This window comes from Cervus canadensis, chromosome 4 (assembly GCF_019320065.1).
Source record: "Cervus canadensis isolate Bull #8, Minnesota chromosome 4, ASM1932006v1, whole genome shotgun sequence".
Taxonomy (NCBI): domain Eukaryota; kingdom Metazoa; phylum Chordata; class Mammalia; order Artiodactyla; family Cervidae; genus Cervus; species Cervus canadensis.
This window is the reverse complement of record NC_057389.1, coordinates 21786187-21806253: the sequence shown is the minus strand read 5'-3', so window position 1 is coordinate 21806253 and position 20067 is coordinate 21786187. Positions and strand designations below refer to the sequence as shown.

The following is a 20067-nucleotide window of genomic DNA, read 5'->3' as shown; positions in this document are numbered from 1 at the left end:
CTTCAGTCTTACATTCACTTTGCCCTGAATGCTTGAAACGTTGTTAAAAGCAACAGCAGCTATAAGTTATACAGCTGTTGTAAATCACAATCAGGTTTTTTTCTTTTTTCTTGGAGGGGAAAGGAGATCTTTTTCATGGGATGGCTCTAAGGGAAAAGGCAACCACAAAACATTTAGAGGTCAGAAATCTGGGAATGATGAAAATTTCAATATGCCTACTGCAGAATGGGGGCAAATCAGATTTCTGATTCTTATCCAGCTAAAGACTCCTGATTACAGATTCTTAAAAGTAAAAATCAAGTCTCCACTCTATCTGGGGGTTTCTCAGGGAAACAATATAATAACGCATAATGTCAGACTGAGAAGAAACTCCTGTGAAACCTCAGTGCCTTTTGTGGTGTATTCTTAGAAAAATACCCCAAGAATACACCCAAGCCAAGACTATTCTTGGTTGTACCAGTTGGAGGGCAGCAGACGTTCTAAAAAGAGACTAGTCTCTTCAGCTTGACTAGGTCACCCTGATGATGAACCAGACCTTTATGAATTTCCTATCGACTCTACTCATCCTGGATGTTTCTTGGCTCTGTTTAGAATCCTTTGAGAAATTAACAGTCTATCTGTCAACTAGAACTTTAAACATACAGCACATACAATGGCCTCTGGATTGTGAGGCAGAAGTAAAGAAATTTTACTGGGTACTAAGTTATTCTTCCAAAGACTGGAGTCTGTGTCATAAAGCAGGTTTGTGTTGGCAGACCACTCTCATCTTTTTCCTGAGAGTCATGTGGGTCAGGCATTATTGTCCCGATTTTTGACAGATGAGGAAACTGAGGTTCCGGGAGTTTCTAAGACTTGTCAGTAAGTGGGAGAGCTTTGATTTGAATCCAAAGCACAAGCTGCTTCCACTACATTATTACCAAAGCCAGATGTTTCAGATTTAGAATGCATCCATGAATCTTCCCTTCTCTTGGAATAAAGGCTCCATTTGCAAACAAGAAAAAAGTTGACAATCTGATGTTTCCAGGGCACAAAGACACACAAAATATTGTTCTGTTCTGAGGACTGTCTTACTGAAGGGATAGTTTTTCATCGCACCATAAAAATGAGATGGAACCTTGCTATCTTAAAAAAAAGTTCCACTTAACAATGAATGATAGATAGATTTATGACTCACTTAATTGTTCACTTCTTGCGATTTGGGGGCTGTCTCTTTGCTAAAAAATGAGGGGGTGTCTTCATTATTGACACAATTGCTCATTCTTTCACTCATTTTTCTAAACAAAAATATTGAGACAGTTCAAATTAGAGAGAACGTGACAGAAGAGAAAGAATAATTACTTGTGGTTTTAACATTTACACAACTGCTGCAAATACATCAGAAGATGATAATGTTCGAACAAAATGTGTTGCCCTGCACTGCACTGCGCTCCCTTTCTGTCTGGGATTTATTTAATATCTCCTCTCTACTCCCAGCGTCTAGGGTAGGGGATGTGGCAGGCATCTGTCTTGGTGAAGCCTAGTAGAACACTACTCACACCCTGCACATTTCATAAATATTACTGGGACTAGATTAAACCAAGCTTTCTTTTTTGCTTAGAAGTCAAGAATATAGATAATTATAATACTAACAAGAGCCAACATTTTTTAACAAGCACTTACTCTAGGGCAGAACGTGTGCTCAATGCTGCCTTGTATTGATGATCTCATTTAATTTTCACCACAATCCTGCAACATGGGGATTCACAGACTTTCCAAGGACAACGTCTTCCCTAAAGTAACTCGAACATCATGTATTTTTCTTGGTTATTTTATTATTCTGAATATCTGCCTCTGAAGTATTTTTCCCAAATTACTGCATGAGCAAAACTTTTGCTCCATGATTTTACAGTTTTCTCTGAGCTGCTTAATACCAAAGGTTTCCTTTTCATGATTGTTTTCTAAATTAATGTTATCATGTTTGAATAGGTAAATTGACCACAGATTTAGATTTACTATTATTACTATGGGCTGCCCAGGTGGCTCACTGGTAAAGAATCTGCCTGCCAATGCCTGAGACCCAGGAGACTTGGGTTCGATTGATCCCTGGGTCAGGAAGATCCCCTGGAGGAGGAAATGGCAACCCATTCCACTATTCTTGCCTGGGAAATTCCACAGAGGAGCCGGGTGGGCTACAGTCCATGGGATCACAAAGAGTAGGACGTGACTGATAATATAATATTATTATATCATTATAACCTAATAAAGCAGGGATCTTTTTTCCCCTCTTACAGTACAAATACAACAAATCAGTTCTTTGTCATAACTAGAGATTGTAAGTGGAGTCTAAGGTCAAAAAATTGTGACAGGAAGGGACAGTGTTTAGTAAGACAGTTACCAAGTAGATATTATGTTCAGTTAATATAGCTGAAATGGAGCAATAATGAACGAACTGAGTGAACACTTAGCACCCCGTGAACACATCTGTAGAAGACAAACTGAACCTATTTAGCCAAGGCTTTGGTCCAATACAGTTTCCTTTGCGTGCGGCTCAGCTGCTTCAGTCGGGTACGACTCTTTGCAGCTCGATGGACTACAGTCCGCCAGGCTCCTCCGTCCCTGGGATTCTCCAGGAAAGAATGCTGGACTGGATTGCCATTCCCTTCTTCAGGGGATCCTCCTGATCCAGGGGTCGAACCCGGGTCCCCTGCATCACAGGCAGATTCTTTACTGGTGAGCCACGAGGGAAGCCCCTGAGTTTCCTTTCACATAAACTAAGGGAATATATTTGATCTTTCAAATATGAGACTGTTTCATGACTGCACACTTAAAACTTAAATTCAAGTGAAACATACTATATAACCCTAACTAAAATTTAAGACTGGCAAAGGTTTGTCTAAAAACAGCACATTATACATTTGGCTGAAAGTCTTGAAGCCCCAAAAAGTCCCCGGTAGGTAAAACATTGATTTCCAAGAGGGGTTTTTTAACCACATCCCTCCGTCAGGATCTGCTGTCTATTGATGCAGTTTCATATCACTAATGATTTTGAGAAGAGCTTCTGTATTATCTCCAAATAAAATCTTATGGTGATGCCAAAAACGGGAAAGAGAGAAACCAACACTGTGTGAGGAAAAAAAAAATACTGAGAGAAAAAAGGCAAACGTTGAATAAAACTAATAAATTAGGGAGGAAATGTTAACTGCTTGAATCAATATTAAAAAGACCAAAATTTTATTATTAATCACACTCTTAGGTTAAATCAATGGGATATGAGTGAAGAGACCAATTTTCACATTGCTTTACTAAATATAATAGAAAGGGGATAAAAAGGATCCAATTTGTGAGGTCAGAATCATTGATATACAAAAGGCTCTAAAATCTGCTCAAACACTCTCTGGTGAAGTTACAATTTGAAATTTTGTTTTTCCTTCTGGAAATCAAACTCCTTAAGAATTAATTCAAACCAAAGGGGCTGAAAGTAGATGGTGTCCTGACTTAGCCTATAACATCCACTTGTCTTTTCTTCCACCTGCCTCTCTCACTTCAGCATGGCCTCTACAGAACGGTGTCAAGGTATCACTTTATCTACAACCTGCCAGGTCTTGTATTTGGGAAGTGGACACTGATTTCCTTGGCGGTGGCTGATTATCACGTGCTGTAGGTTATCCAACTAGAGGACAGTAAATTTTTTTCTTTTAAGAAATCTAGATAACCTTGGTTTGGGTTAAAAATATCACTGTTACTGAATTGCATAGATAATAATAAAGCAATGCTGTTGGATCTTTATTTATGTTTTGAGTGAGCTCCCAAGGCAAAACTGATAATGCGCTCAGAATTTTTATTCAGAACAATTGAAACTAACAAAATACTTCAAAAGAATCCAACTGTTAACTTAGCTTTTTTTCCATAGGCTGCTTAACAATTTTTAAAAAAGTAATATAAAATTATATTTTTATACTAACAAAAAAGTTTTGTTTGAGAGTAACTAAATGGTAATCTCCTTTTCTTGAATATTGATTCTGAAGTTGTGTTTTGTTAGGCAAAAAAAGGGTAAACTTGTCAAAGCCAATTCTTTTAAGCTGAATTTTTAACCACTTCACATTGATATTTTAAATCACTGAGTAAGAACTGCACAGCAGTCTACTTGGTAGATAAGAAAGTCAGCCAAGAAAATTTCGGTAAGTATTTTCAAAAACAAATAGCTGTAAAGCAATGGTATTGATATAGAATAATTAAACATTGTTATGAACTTTTCCTCTTCTCATTTAGGTCTATTTTATGGTATGCTAAATTTATTTTTTTCCAATGTGAAATGAATTACAAAAATGTCATGTTGGTGAACTTTTATGATTCTATGATCATAAAACATTAGATGAAAATGGACCCTAAAGACTTTTGTGTCTTATCCCTAATGTGAGTACTAAGTTCAGAAGTCCAGAGTCATGGCCCAAAGTCTTGCCGAGTGGAGTCTTCAGAGTCTGGAAGCCAGGTCTCCTTACTCAGCCACTGCTCCGTGGTTTATCCACAGCAGCACACTGCCACTACCAAGTCTCCATGTATTTAGCTGATACAAATTAAGCATTCCAGAAGTGACGATGCTTGACAACCAAATGCATAAAATAGTAAACAATTAACAATCAAAATAAGGAAACAGCTGTTTCTTTTTATATAAAATTATCTCTAATTTACAATAAATGCCAATTAAAATTATTAACCAATATACATAAATATCCTTTGCCTTATTGTCAAATTGCTAACAATTCTCCTGACTTTTCAAAGAGATTCCTAAAGGATTTTCTTTCTGCTCTTTGACCCCCTGCCCCCCTTTTTTTTTAATCTCAATCAGGAAACAGTACACCCTTGAGCATACTGGTACTTTCAACCCAATAAAAAAGGAACTATGTCACGAAAACAAAGGGCACCAATAAGAAAATGAATAATCCAACACAAGGCACTGCTGTGCTAACGATTAAACCTAATGAATACAGAAACTCAACTGAACTTGATCTTACAATCATCTGTAAGCACTAAGATTAGCATGTTAAAAGCCTTAATGTACAGAGACATGACAAAATGTAATTTTAAAAGCAATGACTTTCAATTTTGGCTCTTGAAAGTAAAGGATTAAATAGTGGATGAATAACTGTCAACTGAAACCTACAAATGTCACTATTACTAACGTATTATAATGACTTGGTGCATATTTCCCTTACATCAAGAGTACAACCCCATCCTGTTTCTTCTTTATCACCTCTCTCTCACCTTCATGTATGAAAGGACTTCAACTTAAGCAATAAGATGTTCATTATTTCAAGAAGAAACTTGTGATGGTCAGAGGCACCCGCCTATGTTTTATTTACTGATATATATATGCCCTCCAGGTTTTCCATTAGGTAAGTTAAAGTTTGTAAAACTTTATTGGTTAATAGTGCTCAGCCATTTAATCAAATAATGAATTCACTATTCATTACCTACAGTATCAGAAGATTATTTCTGTGAATTACAGATAAGGGTATATCTTTTTGTATTTAAAATTACATTACTTCTTTGAAGTATTTTTTTCTTTTTTCCACATAAACAGTATAAAAAATTTATGTCTAGAAGATCAAATTTTCCTTTATTCGGCTAACACGGATTTACTGAATATCTGCCATGTCCTCTCTCTTGTATCTTGAGCTGGGAATACAAACTGAAGACAGTCTGCCCCCAGAGGGATGTGTCCAGGAGAGTATGAACAGATAATGCAATTACAATGCAAGGAGATAAACAAGGTAGGCAAGAGAGGTGCCTAATTCTTTCTGGAAGGGTCAGGAAAGGATTTCCTGAATGGCTGAACTGAATTCTGCAGGGTGACAAGCAGTGCTCAGGAGCACTTCACAGTAGGAGAATGCTAAGAATGTACACACAAAAGCAAGAAGCTGTGACGCTGTTGAGAAAGTGGAAGCACAATGCAGTTAAGAACATGCACTCTGGAGACAGACTGCCTGGGTTCCACCTTGGGCCAATACTTAATCTCTCTGTGCCTTAGGTCCCCTGACGATAGAAAGGGCATAATATGAATATCTACATTAAAGGGCTGCTATGTAAATAAAAGGTTTTTTTGGTGTGTGTTAAATCACATAGTAACAGCAATTTAGATGTTTGCTATTATTAGAACTTGAGTGCGGGGTTCTTGATGGCAGTGGCAGAAAGAAGGTGGAAGCCCAGAGAGTAGGGATGGGCCAGAGATAAGGGCATGCGTGCATGCTGTTACTTCAGTCCCGTCTGACTCTTTGTGACCCTATGGACTGTTGCTGCCAGGCCCCTCTGTCCATGGGATTCTCCAGGCAAGAATACTGGAGTGGGTTGCCATGCCCTCCGCCAGAGGATCTTCCCGACCCAGGGATCGAACCCTCAATCTTTTATGTCCCTGCGTTGCAGGCAGATTCTTTACCGCAGAGCCACCAGCAAAGCCCATAGAGACAAGAGGCTCATGGTTAACTCTGAAAGAGCTGGGAAAACATTGCTGGAGTTTAAGCATCTGAATGATGACCTACAATGAGTTTAAGGCTTTGATAAAGACTAATAGGGAGTCTGGAGTGGGATGCAATGTGAGGTCGGGAGATGAATTAGGGATCTTTGGAGATAGTTCTGGAGTGTTGCTATGAGCCTGAACCAGGGCAGTGAGATAGGAATGGAGAGAAAGAGGGTAGATTTAGGAAATACCTTGGAGACATTTGGTAAGTTGGTAAGACCTGATGACTCATTGGATGGTGGGATGAGGGAGAGGCATAGTGCAGGGAGTGAGTGGATGCAAAAGATGCTATACTTTATGCTCAAGCTGAGAGGGAAGGATGCTTACTTCTTTGTTCTCTTGGTTTTAAAGAAACACAATAAATACTGAATTTACTTCCTTCCCTCGTGAGACTATACTCTTTTTGCAAGTTGAGATGAGTAGATATTGAAGAAAATTGGACTGAAAAGGGTTTTCCAGGTGGAGACTAGTGGTAAAGAACCCATCTGCCAATGCAGGAGACATACACGATTTGGGTTCAATCCCTCGAGGAAGACACGGCAACCCACTCCAGTACTCTTGCCTGGAGAATCCCATGGACAGAGGAGCCTGACGGGCTACAGTCCACAGGGTTGCAGGGTCGGACACCACTGAAGCAACTGAGTATGCACAGGCTGAAAAATACTTTAACTTAACGGCAGAGTCCTGCCACTTGACCTCAGAGTTTCTAACGTTATCTGAGACCTTGAATTTCAACGACAATATTCAAAATTTGGAAGGTATCTTTTGGCTGTTTTGCTTTAGTTTTCTTTTCTGAAAATGCAGAGACATTCTGACTAGCCTTGTTTCCCTCGGCGTTATGTGATTCTCTGACATCAGGACCAATATATTCACTCTGACATTTGATACAGGCTGGTATGAGCAAGAAGGGGCAGACGGCTGAGTCTGTGGGCAGGACGTAGCAGCTAAGCTCAAGACTCAGTGGCATCTGCAACAGGTGTTCTGTGGAACCAGAGTTAGAAAGGGCTTCTTCCTCTATTTTTAAAAAGTGGGGAAGTAACTCTTTCATAACTATACAGAAACTGACTGTTATATGCTCCTCACTATAAGATACAGTCATCAAGATACAGTATTTATCATCATCAAAGTGGACCAACTGAGTGTTGTTTTTTTAACTTCCTTCCATTTTTTGAAGTAGAAGATTCTTGAGTTATGGCAGAGGTCCTGAAGTTGGGGAATGAATTTGCTAAGCCTACAAGATTTTTTTTTTTTTAGTTCAATGACGCTATAGCCTATATGTGGCTAACTTTTATGTTTACAAGATTGAGTGTCTTCTTTGTCCCTGGAGGGCCATTTAACTTAGTGGACTGTCAGGGAATTGACAATGACAGCATAATTGAACACGCTTATTTTCAATACAGAATTCTAAAGCATTTTAGCTATTAGGCAGTGACAAGAGGCCATGTCATCAAAGATGAGTACCCGTTCCCCAACTCCACATGCTTTTTCTATTAACTTTCATCACTGTTATTGGCTGTTCTCATACAAGCAAGCAAACTGATGCATCAAGATACTGGATAAAATATCATAATATCTAAACTACTCTTATTTACCTTTTTCTTGGATTTTGAGACAACCCAGTTTTCAGGCCCACCACCCCTTCTAGCCATAGTGTCTGGCAGAGACTTGAATCCAAGACACAATGGTCTAGTTTTGGTCTATAATTTTCAGGCTACAAATCCTAAGGTATTTTTTTTGAGGGGGAAAAAATGAGCACTTTGTAAATATCCAGAAAAATTGTATATTCAGTCTACTCATTAATCTGACTCTATCTAGTCCTTAAAAGCTAGATAAAATAGGAAGTCAGGATCATTGATTCTGTTTGTTAATCCGCTAGTTCTTACCCTTTTTCTTCATTACTTACTGAATTAGTGAAGAGCCAATATCAGAAATAAGACACATTACTCCCAAATGGACATATTTATAAACATGTTTCTATATGCCAATTTTTAATCTTCTTTCTTATAATTAACAGCCTATTATAGTTGAACCTGGCAAAATATTTTAATTAGGCTGTCCATAGATATTTCAATAAACTTGAAATTTTTGATATTTCAAATATAACCTTGTGTTATCATGCCTGCCTCCTACTATTTTAAATGTATAGTATGTTCTACTGCAGGAATTACCATGGTTACCTGTTATGCCAACAGTGAACTGCAGTTAGCATTAGAAAGTATTGTGCTGTCTCACCTCTGCATTGGAAATGACATCGACATCTCAGTAATCACAATAATATGAATTAGCATGGGACCCTGGAGAAATGCGACTATGAGACCAATTGGCCATAATGCAAGAAGTTCTTAAAGAGCTGAACTGTATTTAATGTGCTTTTTTGAGAGGTACACTGTGTTTATATTCTCTAAGAACTTATTTTAATCCCAGAGGTGGTTTTATTTTATTAACAGTATTGTTGAATGGTTATAATCTCACTCCTTCCTTTTCTTTATGCATTCTCCTTTAGAAGTATACAGGAGTTCAGTACTTCTTTGTATAGAAAGTGATTCACATTTCATGTGAAATAATTTACAAAGGACGCGACTTGCAAGGTTTGCTAAAGGTACTCTGGCGGCCACCAGAGATGGTATCCAGGATTAAATTGATTTCATCAGAACCCCCAATTCTGATTTTGTTGACTAGCTGAAGCTTTATTATGGAAAGGTCTACTTAACAAATAGTCGTCTCTGAGTTACTATCCGATCACTCCTGCTTCATCAGAATGCTTTAGAAATTCTTGGGGCCATTTTCGCATGAGTCTCCCTGATCTCTCAACTTTATTGAAAAGACTTACGTCTGCAGATCACCAAGTAAAGGACTGCTCAACAACGACACGCACTCCAGGACCGGGGTCTCCACTCACCTGCACTGGTGCCTGCACCGGACGTGAGGTCTCCACCCATCAGACCACCTGTGGACGGAAGACGAAGCTCAGAAGGAGGAAGGCTAATGGCGCCCAGGGCAACACACTGTACCTCTGGCAACTTTAGTATTCTTAGGGTTCTCCCAAGAGTCCTACACTTGTCAAGTGTTACCTAGGTCAGACGGCTGACATTTGTTTTACTGTGACATGCTGCGCTCAAACACTAAAAATACATTCCATCACTGACATTTTGCAGCATCTTTTTCCCTAAGATTACCTTTAAAAAAAATCTAGTCTTTGAATGGTCTCTAAATGTTTACTGTATTTTCACATTTAGTTTTCCTAAGATGGCATTTTCTAGAAAGTGAAGAGTAAAGTTTATTATATGCTCAAATAACCATATATTTGATGTTTAACTTTTTGTAAATATATTTTATAGAATTAATTCTGTGCAATGCTAATTACCTAGCACTTTGGTCATTTCATGAATCCTCTAACAGTGAATGACCTCCTTTACTACCTGAATCTTACTTACTAATGCAATAAAACAGGCTTTATTGGCCACGAATTTAGAGACATATGTTTATTCACTGCTAGCTTAAGAAAGCAGGATAAAATTTGGCAATCTTTATTTATGGGAGTTGGGATGTTTTAAAAAGACACTGAATATAATAATTATTTCTAAAGGAATAAAATTTAGCTAAAAGAACAGAATATTAGCTAGATTATTTTCTAATTGCTATTATGATTATTTGGTACTGGGTTTGGAATTAGAAGAAAATGTTCATTACATTTTTAGCAAAGAGTTTATTACTTCCAACCAAATAAATATTTTAGAAGTAAACCATGAGATTTTTTTTTAAAATAAATGAGCATGAGTTCATCGAATAGGAAATTCAACAGCATTTGAGTATGATCTAAAAGGAATACATATAGTTATTGAAAATGTTTATGAAAGGTTTCAACATATTCAGAAGTAGGGATAATAGCATAATAAGTTCTTTATACATATCAAGATTTATCAAGATTTTTTTTAACGTGGCTGATTGTATCCTCTACATGAAGTTTCTGTACTAAAAAGTAATACACATTTAATTCTAAGGCAGATATAAGTATTCTGAAGCAAAAATTCTTCTGTGGATAAATTACTTTTAATAAAAAGTATGTCTAAGACATATTAAAATTCTCTATTAAGTGCTTTTTAAGAAATAAAATGTAAGGGTATAATGATTAGCTGTATACAACTTAGAAATTCAATTTTGGAGCTTATTTTAGAAATATGAAGGATTTATTCAGTTATATTCAACTTATATTTACTGAGTTCCTACCGTGAACCTGACAAGCAAGAGGACATTCTTTCCTTCAAAGTCCTGTAAGTCCAGTGGGGAAATGGACAGATACTCAATACAGTATATCATATTATGTATCACTTGATCTGAGTTCTAAGAATGGCCAAACTTTTTCTGAGCAAAGATTTCTTTTCTCTGAGACACTGTGAATTGTACAACCGTAAGAATCTCCTGGAAGTATAGACATAAATCTATGGCAGTTGTGTATGTCCTTGTGATATGCTCTCATCTTTATTTCTGACCTAGTTTTGTTTTTAATTCACAGTTCTTATAAATTATGCTATTTCATCACATTTCTTCTCTGCCTTAAGTCCTCTGTGCTATAAATTACATAAAGAAAAAATTGACCAAAATAATAAATAGCTAAATGAGATAAATGCTATCAAGCGACACACGGGAAAAAGATTCATAGAAAAGGTGATATCTGGCTAGAAGTAAGACGGAAAATGGCATTTTAGGCAAGAGAAGAGGAGAAACAAAAGCATGGAGACAGGATATTTGGCCTTCTCTTTGAGAAAGCATGTGGTTAAAATACAGCCAACTAAGGAGATGGGTGATAAGCTAAACATATAAACTGCAGATCATGAAAGATTTTGAAAGATATGCTAACAGGGTTAGGTTTTTACCATGTGGAAGACCTAGATGCGGATGGGTACTAAGCAATGAAGGAACATAACAAACAGAAAGCTGGAACACTCAGTATCTTGCAGGTAAAACAGCCTTCTTTGCCAAAGGTAGCTGCTTCCAATGATTTGCCACTGTTGCGTTATTACGAGGACATACCTGTGTTACCTGCACTTGGAGGTCGATGTGTTACACCAGGAGACATACTATTCCTCTGCAGAGAAGGGTGGGCCAGTGGCAAAAGGTTGGGGTTTCCCAGTGAGCTGACGGGGTTGCTGTAGACCAGGCTGTTGTGGCTGGACACTGGGATGGAGACTGGCATCTCAAAGTTGGGAGGTGGGACAGCCTGCAGGCGCAAGAAAAACAAGCACGGGTAAAAGAGGTGAAGAGAAACAGCCCAGTACAGACAGCCTCACTTTTCCAAGAAAAATCTCAAATGCCAAACTGCTTGGTGTCTAGAAGATCATTAAGAAGAGCTCTCAAGATGTTCAGATCATAAACTGATTTCTTTAATGTGCTTAGAACTGTTTCTTTGCAACTATTAGAAAACGTTTCACTTTTGTTTAAAACAAAGCCCCATTTCATTAGACTCCATTGTCTTTGAATTCCATTCTATTAAGTGGTAATTGTTCATTTCTGATATCTGAATCCGGTGCCAGAAATGACTGCAAGATCAAAGGTACATGACTGTGATGACTTCACAGAGAAAAGGGATTAAAATGCACACTGGAGCCTTTGGTTTAATTGCTTATTGAAGCATATTTATGCAGAAGTTTAATGATATAAAATCATCTCCGGGCATGTGAATAGCATATATACTTTAATTATTATATTTAAAAGTCTGTCTTTTGAAAGTAACTCTAAAGATAATCGACATTTTAAGACACAGGGTTCAACAGAGCATGTATCATTCAATAATTCATATTTTAAAATGATAGTTCAGAATATACATCATACTTCACCTTTTGGGATATACTGACATTGACAAATGGCAAGACCTACATCTCCAATGAGAGAGTTGCAAACATTTAGTGACCTGTGTGGATGTCTAATTAGAGTAATTCAGACCCCAACTATTGATTTTTTGGTATTATTTTGGCAATATAACCCACACATGCTTTTTTTTCTGCTTGCATTTGCTAGATAATCATAGTTGAAATGTCCTCCCCTCCTCCTTTTTTTCATTTTTAACATTATAAATGAAAATACTGTTTGAATACATTGCCAGAGGACTCATGGTGTGAGAGTATGCAGCATTCTTAATATAAAATGGATATATGTGTGTATGTGTATATGTGTGGATCTAGTATGTATTATTAGGGTTTACATAGAAGATTCCCTCAGGGAGTCTCTAATAAGCCATTGTACAAATTTAAATGCACATGTTCCGATGGCTCAAAGTTTTCTCTTCTTACTATTCTTTTCTGTAATCCTAACATCAAGCTTTTTTTCTTTTTGTTTATTTCTTGTTGATCGGCTGGCCTGCATCACGTTATGCTCTGTAGCAGTTCTCTGTTTATCCTGGTGATAATTACAACACTGTCCTCTTTCTCTGCTTCTGCTCCCTTATTCTTTACTTTTCCTATTTTTCTTTTCTTCCCTGATCTGGACATGGCACTACTGATAAGAACAAATGCGTCATTAACTCTTTTCATTTACATGTCTTTGATCCTTCACTGATTTAGAGGGAAATAAAAGTGTACAAGTGTTATATTAACACAGATTTTTTTTTTATTAAGCTTTATCTGTTGTAAACAGGGTAACAAAAATAATTTTGGATAAACACCATGATATCATTGAATATGAATGTTTGATAAGACATCAAAGAATGATTATGTTGCCCAATTCCCAAAGCCTTTAAATAACAAAAAAATATTAGTGTATGCTGTAAAATAAATGTCTAGAGAGTCAATAAAATACTTCATTCCCTTATTAAAAGGCCAAATAGGAATTACTCTAGCACACTTGAGAAAACAAAGTAACCTTCCAGGACTTCTCCATTTATCCCGACCCCCTCTCCACTGCTCTGGGCCCAGGAGACTGATGTCCCAGACTGCATCCAGCACAATCCTCTGGCCCTCCGGCTTCACCTGGGCCAATGAAGGCACCGGCAGAAGTACAGACAGCCAGAGGAGAGAGGTCCGGATATAGTTCCCCTCTTGCTGGGCCAGAGGATGGCAGAGGCTGCCTTCCCCTAGTGAACAACACACCCTCCTTTTGGTCCTCTTTCCAGCGACATAGATCTTACTGTGCTCTGACAAATTTCTTCCTCCTTTTGCTCCTTCAGGCCTACGTATGGTAATAGCTTCCAGGTTGGAAGCCCTAATGTACTTCACTATTTCTGGAGTTTACCTGATCTCTCAGTTCGGTTCACTCGCTCAGTAGTGTCCGACTCCTTGCGACCCCATGGACTGCAGCATGCCTGATCTCTCCTCATCTGTAAATAGACCCTTGACTGAACTCTCTTCCACTACCCTTCTGAGTTTGCCATCTATTTTCCACTAGATCCACAGGAGTAACTCTAGATCTAGAATTGTGGTACACTCTGCCGGTGGACTATCTCCTTGGGGGGCACTCTGGGAACTTGTGGGTGTCAATGACTGAGTTGGTATTCTCCTGGTTGGTAGATATGCTGTGGTGGTGGTTTAGTTGCTCAGTTGGGTCCGACTCTTGCATCCCCATGGCCTGCCAGGCTTCTCTATCCACAGGATTTTCCAGGCAAGAATACTAGAGTGGGTTGCCATTTCCTTCTCCAGGGGATCTTCCTGACCCTGGGATTGAACCCAGGTCTCCTGCACTGCAGGCAGATTCTTTACCGAGTGAGTTACCAGGGAAACCCCAATATGCTGTATATCCTATTATATGTGGGGCAGTTGTACACAACAAAGAATTGTCTCTTATCCCATCCCACCTTCAAATGCTCCACTGGACATTCATGTGTATGAAAAACCTTTTTAATAATCATCTGAGTCAGAACTTTGTTCTGCAAACACAAGGTATTTTTAATACACTGAAACACAGATTTTTTTTTTATGCACTGAAATTCCCAGAAATGCAATTACTGTGTATGGTGAGGGAATGTTTCACTTTGTTTGGTAGGGAACTTTGGAAAATCATGTCACCAGTGACAGTTCTGCTCTTGTGACCTGGGTTGGAAATCTGGCACACTGCTTTCTTTCTCTCAACTCACTCCATTAAAAAAAGTTCTCCTCACCACTTCACTAAAAATGCTCTTGTCATTGTCATGAATAACCTTCAGATTGCTAAATCCAACGGTAACTTCTTAGTTCTCAACAGGGACGCAGTTGATCACTGATTCTTGATAAACTTCCTCCCCTTCCTCAACCCTGGACTTTCCCTCCTATTTCAATAGCTGCTCCTTCTTAGCCTTGGTCTCTTGTTCATCCTCTTCTCCCTGCTCTGCGAATGTAAGAGTGTGTGCTCAGTCGTCTATGACTCTCCACGACCTGATGGACCATAGTCTCCCGGGCTCTTCTGTCCATGGGATTTTCCAGGCAAGAATATTGGAGTGGGTTACCATGCCCTCCTCCAGGGGGTCTTTCTGACCCGGGAATTGAACCCTACTGCTAGCATCACCTGGGAAACTCGAATGAAACAGTACCACGGTCCTTTTTCTAGTTCTAGCTCGGATCTCTCTCCTGATTCCAAACTTGCATATTCAGCTACACTCTAAATATTTCTATTTAAGTGTCTGATAAGCATCTCAAAACTAGTCCCAATCTAGCTCTTCCCATCTTCAGCTGATGGCAGCTCAATGCTTTCCTTTGCACAGAATAAAGTTCTGGAGTCATCCCTGAATCTTCTCTTTCTCCCATAACTCACTTTCAGTCTACCCGGAAATACTATTGGCTTAACTTCCACATATAACCTCCAACCACCTCTCACCTTCCAATGGCTGACTCTAGTACCATCATCTCTCGCCTTGATCACTGCAGTCACCTGCTCATAGCTACCTGCTTCTATCCTTGCCCTCCCTTTTACTTTCAACCCTGCAATCAGATAGATCCTTTAGAAGCATAAATCAGGTGATGGCACTTCTCTATGCCAAACCTTGTGTGAACTCTCATCCTAGTTGTAGCAAAGTCCAACTTCTCCCTGTGTTCCACAGGTTCCTAATTCCAGTTTTCACCAGGCTCCATTACTGATTTCTTGCCATCCTGTTCTCCCCTCCCTCATTCTTGTCTTATTTCTCTGTTTAACTCCATCACTTTCTTTAAATTTCTGCTCAAAATCTGGTCTTTTACATCAAGAACGGACTTGTGGTTGCCAAGGGGGAGAGGGGAAAGAAGAGGGAAGAATTGGGAGTTTGGGATTAGCTGATGCAAAAAAATCATATATACAATGGATAAACAACAAGGTTCACTGTATAGCATGGGCAACTACATTCAACATCCTGTGATAAACCATAATGGGAAAGAATATGAAAAAGAATATATATATAACTGAGTCACTCTCCTGTACAGCAGAAGTTAACATAACATTGTAAATTAACTACCCTTGAATAAAATAAAATTTAAAAAAAGCGAGTCTTCTCAAGGAAGCCCACCCTGACCACTCTATTTAATCCTGCTCCTGCTCCCACCCATCTCCTGATTGCTTTCTCTTCTTTTATAAGATCAATTAAGATATTGGCCACTTAATGTCCCCTTTTATCAGACGCTAAAGCTCTTTTGCTACGAGGTAATACATAGCCTAGCCCACTTTTTATTGTACTAATTGAATATTTTCATTCAAAGAATTTTTAGGAAGATACTATATGAATGTAAAAGTAATGTTACAACAACTTACTGTGTATTATTTATTGAGCAAGCACTATACCATAATTTACACATACAATATGATTGAAGCTTCCAACATCCCTTCGCTACAGATATAAACCTTCCTTTTTAAGTTGGTGAGATTAAGTAAGTGATCCAAGGTTGTCTAACAAGTGACTGAGCCTGTTGGTTTTGCTACTAAATGACTGTGCAACACAGTATACATTTTTGAATAGAAATAAAATATTTTGGTCAGAAATCATACTGTGATGTGAGTGTTGGCTGCATGTGAGAAGCTTATTATTTATGAACCAGGAACATAGAAGACTAAATAGGTTCTTATGGGACATGGCTGAACATCATGTTAGGGTGTGTGCTTATGCCTGCTGATGCCACGGTGGGATGAGGCCTTGGGAAAAAATATACCTTAAAGACTCCCCTTGTTCAAATTTACTCAGATTTCATATTTTAAAGCTCTCTTTTGCTTACAAATGTTTTACTCTGTATTCATTATTACTACTTATAAATGTTTAACTGGATACCTAAGGACCCCACCATAAGACTACTTCTCCCCTGAATATTCTACAGAATATTGACCATGTCTCAGTAGAGAACAAAGCCAATACCTTCCCCTACCCCGAGATTATTTGCATATCCAAAATAAAGAGGATGGTTAATAATCATTTAATGAATTCTGAACCATTCTACTAATCAATTTGGTAAAAGTCTCTCTACTCCTTTTTACCTCTATCATCCCCAAGTCAAATTCTGGGATTCTGGGCTATAAACAATTTGATGAGCGTTACTATAAAACTCTCTTGTGATTGGCTAGACAGAAGTCAGATATAATTCTGATATTGGCATGCGTGAATGCTAAATTGATTCAGTTGTGTTCAAATCTTTGTGACTCCATGGACTGTAGCCCACCAAGCTCCTCTGTCCATGGGATTCTCCAGGCAAGAATACTGGAATGGGTTGCCATGCCATCATCCCCTGGAATGATCCAGGGGATCATTCCAAACCTAGGGATCGAACCCGCATCTCTTATGATTCCTGCATTGGCAAGTGGGTTCTTTACCACTAGCGCCACCTTTCAGGAATCAAGCATACTTCAAAAATTCACAATTCATAAAACATGGTAACATCCATTGCATTTCGTCTTTTGTTTTGTTTCCTTATCTGTATCAGAAACTGGCTAAATAATTTTGAAATCACATTATAAGCTTAAATTTGACCATAGTGAGAAGGTGTCTCAGAGAATCAGAAAGAACATCAGCCTTTGTATCAGAAATCTTAGTTGCAGTCCAGGTAGTGTAATAAACTGCAACTTAAGCAGGCAAGTCATCTAATCTCCCTTGACCCTATGTGGGACCTGAAGCAGCTGCATCCAAAAAAGAGACCCATCAACTCTAGATGCCTTAGGAAATGGTTATAACAACGTACCCATGTTTATAAGAAATTGGCATTTTTTCTTTTTCTTCCCAACTTTTCAAAATTAAGGAACTTAAAAGCATCTAGGTATTTCCTTGGTGGTCCAGTGGCTAGGACTCCACACTCCCAGTGCAGGGGGCCCAGGTTTGATCCCTGATCGGTGAAGCAGAGCCCACATGCCACAACTAAATATCCTGTGTGCCGCTAGGACGACCTGGCACAGCCAAAACAGAAAAACAGCATCTGAATTTTAAAAAATTTTGTTGAAAAAAATGAAAGCCAAAAAGTCATTAAAGACTTCAAACTTGCAAAGATTTCAGGGGCAGGCTCCAAATTTTAGAATCCCCCAAGAAAGGAAAGAAGAGAGAATTTTGGGTGATTAAATAAGATGATATAAGTAGGACTGGCTGTATAATTTGCAGGGCTCTGGGCAAAATAAAAATGTGGGGCCCTTGTTAAAAAAATTGCTAAGAATTTCAAGATGGGGACAGCACAGCACTTAAGCGGGCGTGGACCCGGGGAGCAGGGCCCCGTGTAACAGTACAGGCCACATGCCCGTGCCGCAGGCCCGGGCTGTAGGGATGCAGGCATGAGAGCTAAACAGTTTTTAGTTTCTATCCCTGAACAAATGGATCACGGTTACCAAAGTGAGTCACTGCGGTCAGAAAGGTATCTGAACTCTTATCCAAAACCCATGATTTCCCAAACGTACCGCAAGGAAAAGTCCAATAAAATATTTTTAATAAAGTATTTTTAGTTAATAGGCCCTCTTTCATTTAATGGGAATGACTGAACGGAATTCCTTTTGGGGGCCACAGCTGACACTCTCAACTTCTGAACAACCACGACCAGCCTGCTGAGAACCAGCAGAGAAAGGAATCACACAACGCTGATGACTAGTGACTACACTTGGCGGGCGTGCGTGCTCAGTCGTTTCTGGCGTGTCCGACTCTTGGTGACCCCATGGACTGTAACCTGCCAGGCGCCTCTGTCCATGGGATTCTCCAGGCAAGAATGCTGGAGTGGGTTGCCATGCCCTCCTCCAGGGATCTTCCTGACCTAGGGATCGAACCTCAGTCTCCTGCCTTGAAGGTGGACTCTTTACCGACTGAACCACCAGGGAAGCCTAGTGACCTCGCTTGCTGGTATCCAAACCCCCTCCAGGCCGCCCCATGACTGTGGCCAGTGACCCCCTCCACCTGCAGCTCCTCACAATGTCTGCACCCGTGGGCGTCCCCATGGCCGTCTCTCATGCACCTGCTTCCCCACCTCAGAGCTACAGAAGCTAAATTCAGCATAAAAACAGAGGTCATCAGGTGGCCATCCTCTCAACTTCCCTCTCCCCCGGCCACTCCGGCTACATCTGCAAATCCTTCCGGTTCTCAGCCCATCCCCCTTCCTTGAGAAGCTTCGCCATTTTATCCCCATTTTATCTACGCGTCCAATCTTTTCCTTCCTTCAAGTGTTCCTCCTCGGCATGTAAATCACCTCAAGTACTTTTTCTACCTCCCTCCTCGATCCTAGTTACAGTCTTCTTTCTCGCTCTTCACAGTTCATTATTTGAAGAAAATACATCCATACTATTTCCACTTCCTCCCTTCCTGGTCCCTCTCAACCCGTCTTGCACTTGCCCGCTCCTCCCTTCAGCCCATTTCCTAATTCCTGGTTCCTCAAATGGAGCTGTTTTTTTTCCTCGCTGTGAAGCCCAGCATGAACCGTGGCAAACCCCACATGAGGAAATGCTGGTCGACAGGATTCCAAATCAGCCATGAATGATTTCACGTCATTGAGGAATATGGGCAAAAATGAGATGGTACCAACAGGTGACTGCGATATTAAATTCTCGATCTGAGAAGGGAAAACTCTTCAACCTGGGTCTGTGGAATAGAAAAACACCCTTGCAATGTTTTCAGAGAGGCAGAGACACTCTCTTCATACAAAGGGCAGAGTGTCCTAGCCCTGCTGTAAATGTTTTAGCAGCTGTGGAAACTTTCAACAAAATTTACTTCCAGCAACTGAATGCGATGTGCGAAAACTGGGCTTTTCATCGTGGAGACTGAAGCACTTACTCAAGAAATGGGGACTTGCAGGCCCAGCCCGGAGCTGTATGGCTCCTTCTCACAGCTCTGCCTGTGAGCTCTAATGTGGTTTTCCATCCCCTGCCGCACGCCACTGCACCTCTTAAGAAATCATGTATCCTGATTTTGAACTCTTTGCACGACAGGATGAAATATGGTGAGGGAACCCAGGTATGCATTACACCTCTTTCCCCCTAGAGGACGGGGGAAATGATCCAATGTGCAAACATGGGCATCCTCCCAGATCTTTGGGGGTTAACGCTCCACACACACATGGAGAGTGACTGCCAGTCCTACACACACTCCCCTCTCCTCCCCGTGCTGGGCATTCCTCCTGAGACACCTAACGTGCTTCACCTTAAAATCTTAACATTCACAAACGTGCCCAGCAGCTCTCAACTAGCGTATTATATAG

The 20067-nt window shown here is 39.6% G+C and overlaps 1 protein-coding gene across 14 annotated transcripts in view; it reads right to left on the bottom strand.

The window, feature by feature from the left end:
* Positions 1–20067, bottom strand: part of MEF2C (myocyte enhancer factor 2C) — a 174527-nt gene that overhangs the window by 22924 nt on the left and 131536 nt on the right. For all 14 annotated transcript variants that reach the window (XM_043464692.1, XM_043464689.1, XM_043464690.1 and 11 more), the window contains 2 exons: positions 11525–11711; positions 9393–9440 (listed from right to left, as the gene is read on the bottom strand). In XM_043464692.1, coding sequence (XP_043320627.1) covers positions 9393–9440; positions 11525–11711 — 235 coding nt within the window. The remainder of the gene's footprint in view (positions 1–9392; positions 9441–11524; positions 11712–20067) is intronic.